The sequence below is a fragment of the Neltuma alba genome, unplaced genomic scaffold (genome assembly GCF_004799145.2).
Source record: "Neltuma alba isolate B1F8T4 unplaced genomic scaffold, ASM479914v2 tig00004516_pilon, whole genome shotgun sequence".
Classification (NCBI taxonomy): Eukaryota; Viridiplantae; Streptophyta; class Magnoliopsida; order Fabales; family Fabaceae; genus Neltuma; species Neltuma alba.
The window spans coordinates 373,323-376,352 of record NW_021633743.1 but is presented as its reverse complement, the minus strand read 5'-3'; the positions used below and the strand labels follow the sequence as shown (position 1 = coordinate 376,352).

The 3,030-nt window shown below is 32.7% G+C and overlaps 1 protein-coding gene across 1 annotated transcript; it reads left to right on the top strand.

Annotated features, from left to right (window-relative positions):
* The first annotated feature begins 2,229 nt into the window (after positions 1 to 2,229).
* On the top strand, positions 2,230 to 3,030 carry LOC114745059 (cytosolic sulfotransferase 8-like). Its single transcript, XM_028933202.1, has 2 exons — positions 2,230 to 2,428; positions 2,648 to 3,030. Exons 1-2 carry the CDS (start codon positions 2,230 to 2,232, stop codon positions 3,028 to 3,030), a joined length of 582 nt encoding a protein of 193 aa, XP_028789035.1.

The following is a 3,030-nucleotide window of genomic DNA, read 5'->3' as shown; positions in this document are numbered from 1 at the left end:
CTTATATATAGGACCGGAGAGTATATGATAATCCTTCTCTTAGGGAGCAGGTTCCTATTGTATTATTGGTTGGCTGATGAGCTTTTCGAATTCTTCAATGGATTAGTCTGGTTCAATTCAGACCGAAACAAAAATTCTGGTTCAAACGATCACGGAAACTGCAGCTTTTCCAGACTATAAGCATCACAATTTATCTTACTAAACCTCAATTATCTATAGCATTAACTACCTACCCAATATTTCTGCGTCTACTTAAAACTTGTGAGATTAATTACTTTGCAGCTGTTTCAGACTATAAGCATCAGAATTTAGCTTCCAAACCACAATTATTCATAGCATTAATTACGAAGCTGAGCCACTTTCTCTATGCGTACCACTCTGGTGAAGTTAGTTGAAGGGAAAATTTTGGTTCTAAATAAGTTACATGTAGCATATTTAATATTTATTTTTCAATTTTACTCTTATTTAATTGTCATTGGAAAAAGAGAAAGAATAGAGAGAAATGAGATGAGTTGTTGAATATTAGAGAGAAAACCTTAATGAGGGTAAAATTGAAAAAAAAATGTCACTTAATACATTCTTTGGTATGAGAAAATGAGTTATAAGCCCTTATATTAAAAATCAAAGTGGTACTTAAAGCTTGTGGTTATGAGAAAGAAATTGAGTTCTGCTCGTTTGCTTTAAGTCTTGTCCTTATTATTCTTATACGGTCACATTTTTCAATTTTTGTGGCTCTCTTCATTTAAGCTTTTTCTCGGTTATCATGCTCTTGCCATCAATTGAATCACTGTGACAATTTTAAGAATATAACTTTCATTTTTATCATTTTTCCGCAACCGCTTTGATTTTTAACTGATGACTCCCAATAATGTGTAGATTTGCATTGAAAATTTTATTTGCCTTGCGAGCCATCTAGCATGGTTTTTAGCACGGATTTAAAATAATAGGTTCCGAATTGCTTGTGCGAAGTTTTTTAATGGTATATTATTTTGAACCCTTGTTTGGTACAAGGTACTTGTGGAGTTGGAAGATGACATTAACATTGGGATTGCCAATTTTGTCATATACGATGTATTCTTGACATTAATATTCACATTGAAAAAGGGTAATATTTTTTTAAAAAAATACAATAAATACTTCTTGTATATCTTATAATTTGAGAATTTGTTTGTTTGGTTAAGTGGTGACACTTCAAATGAGCCTGTTTGAGTCTAGATAAGTGATTATGAAGCATATGTATCTTGTTTAGCAAAAGTTTTTGAAATCCCCATAGATCATGATTTCAGTTTCTATGATACTTTGAGCATAACTACTAGAAATTGCTTTTGTGATTTGAAAATCCTGAAGAAGAGATTCAACAATGAGAATTTATGCTATTTATTTTTATTAATAATAATTATTAAATGAAAATTATATTTCAATAATAATTATAAGAGTAAAATATTCTAACCTCCCTTGTATTTTGCCCTAATTAATTACATGAACCTCCCTTTTATTTTGAAAACATACACTTAAGTTTAAATCGTTAACTCTATTAAGAATATTCTAAAAAGATACTTTTTAATTAAAATTTATATTAACATACTTTTATTTACTAATTTACCTTACATACTAAATCCCTAAATTTGGCTAAAAAGTTTTGAAGAATTTGAAGTTTTTTTTTTCTTATCCTTAATTTTGTCTTTAATTTTTGGCAAATAAATAAAATTAATTAAAAGCTAGTAGTCACATTTCACCAATTTTTTAAATTCAGATCATTCAAAATTTTCTCCCCCCTCCATTCTCCATTTTCACGTGGTCATTATCTTTTTTGATGCATATCTTCACTTTTTTATTCCGTGCATCCATGGGTCAACCACCAGCAGGCATACCCAAATAATTGCACAAATTATTGATCCATTTGTTAAGCTATCAATTTCAAATAACTGCATCACCAGCCAAGTGATAATGGTATAAATATTAGAAACTTGTGAGTTCAATTTTTAAGCCTTATTAATTGATAGTTCATAAACTATCACCTCCAATGGCTGAAAATACAACCACTCTGTTCCCAGAAAACCAAACATGTGTTGAGTCTGAAAACGAGTTTGCTTACAATGAAGCACATGAAAAACCTAGCCAAGAGAGCAAGGAATTGCTTCTTTCCCTTCCTAGAGAGAGAGGTTGGATTAGCCCATACATTTATCTCTACCAAGATTGCTGGTATACACCAGCTCGAGTCCAAGCCATATGCTCTTTTCAAAAGCACTTCCAAGCAAAGATGGTGATATTATTATAACTTCCTTACCAAAATCTGGTACTACTTGGCTGAAAGCCCTTATCTTTGCCATTGTGAATAGGAATCATTTCTCTCCCTCACAAAATCATCCTTTGCTCATTTCCAATGCTCACGACCTTGTTCCTCACTTAGAATTCAACCTTTATGAAAGTAAACAGATTCCTAACCTCTCCAGCTTTCCTGAGCCAAGACTTTTGGTACCCATGTTCCATTTCATTTCGTTGAGAAATGCAAGATAATCTATATTTATCGCAACCCATTTGACCATTTTGTGTCTACTTGGTTTTTCTTCAACAAAATTATACCATCATCATTACCCAAATTATCCCGTGAGGAAGCCTTTGAGAGGTATTGCAGGGGATTATTGAGTTGGTCCATTTTGGACGCATAATCTGGGTTATTGGGGGAAAAGCAAAGAGACACCAAACAAGTTTCTGTTTCTAAAGTATGAGGAATTGAAAGGAAACATCAAGTTCTACTTGAAAAGAATTGCTGAGTTCTTGAATTGCCCGTTTGACTTGGAGGAGGAAGAAAGTGTTGTCGTCGATAAAATTATTGAGCTGTGTGACTTTGAGAAGATGAAGGAATTGGAGGTAAACAAAATGGGAAAATTTATGCAGAGGCTTGATTACAAGGACTTCTTTAGGAAAGGTGAGGTAGGAGATTGGGTGAATCATTTTTGCCCTTGGATGGAAGACAAATTGTCCAAAGTGATGGAAAAGAAGTTTTCTGGTTCTGGTTTGTCCTTTTAA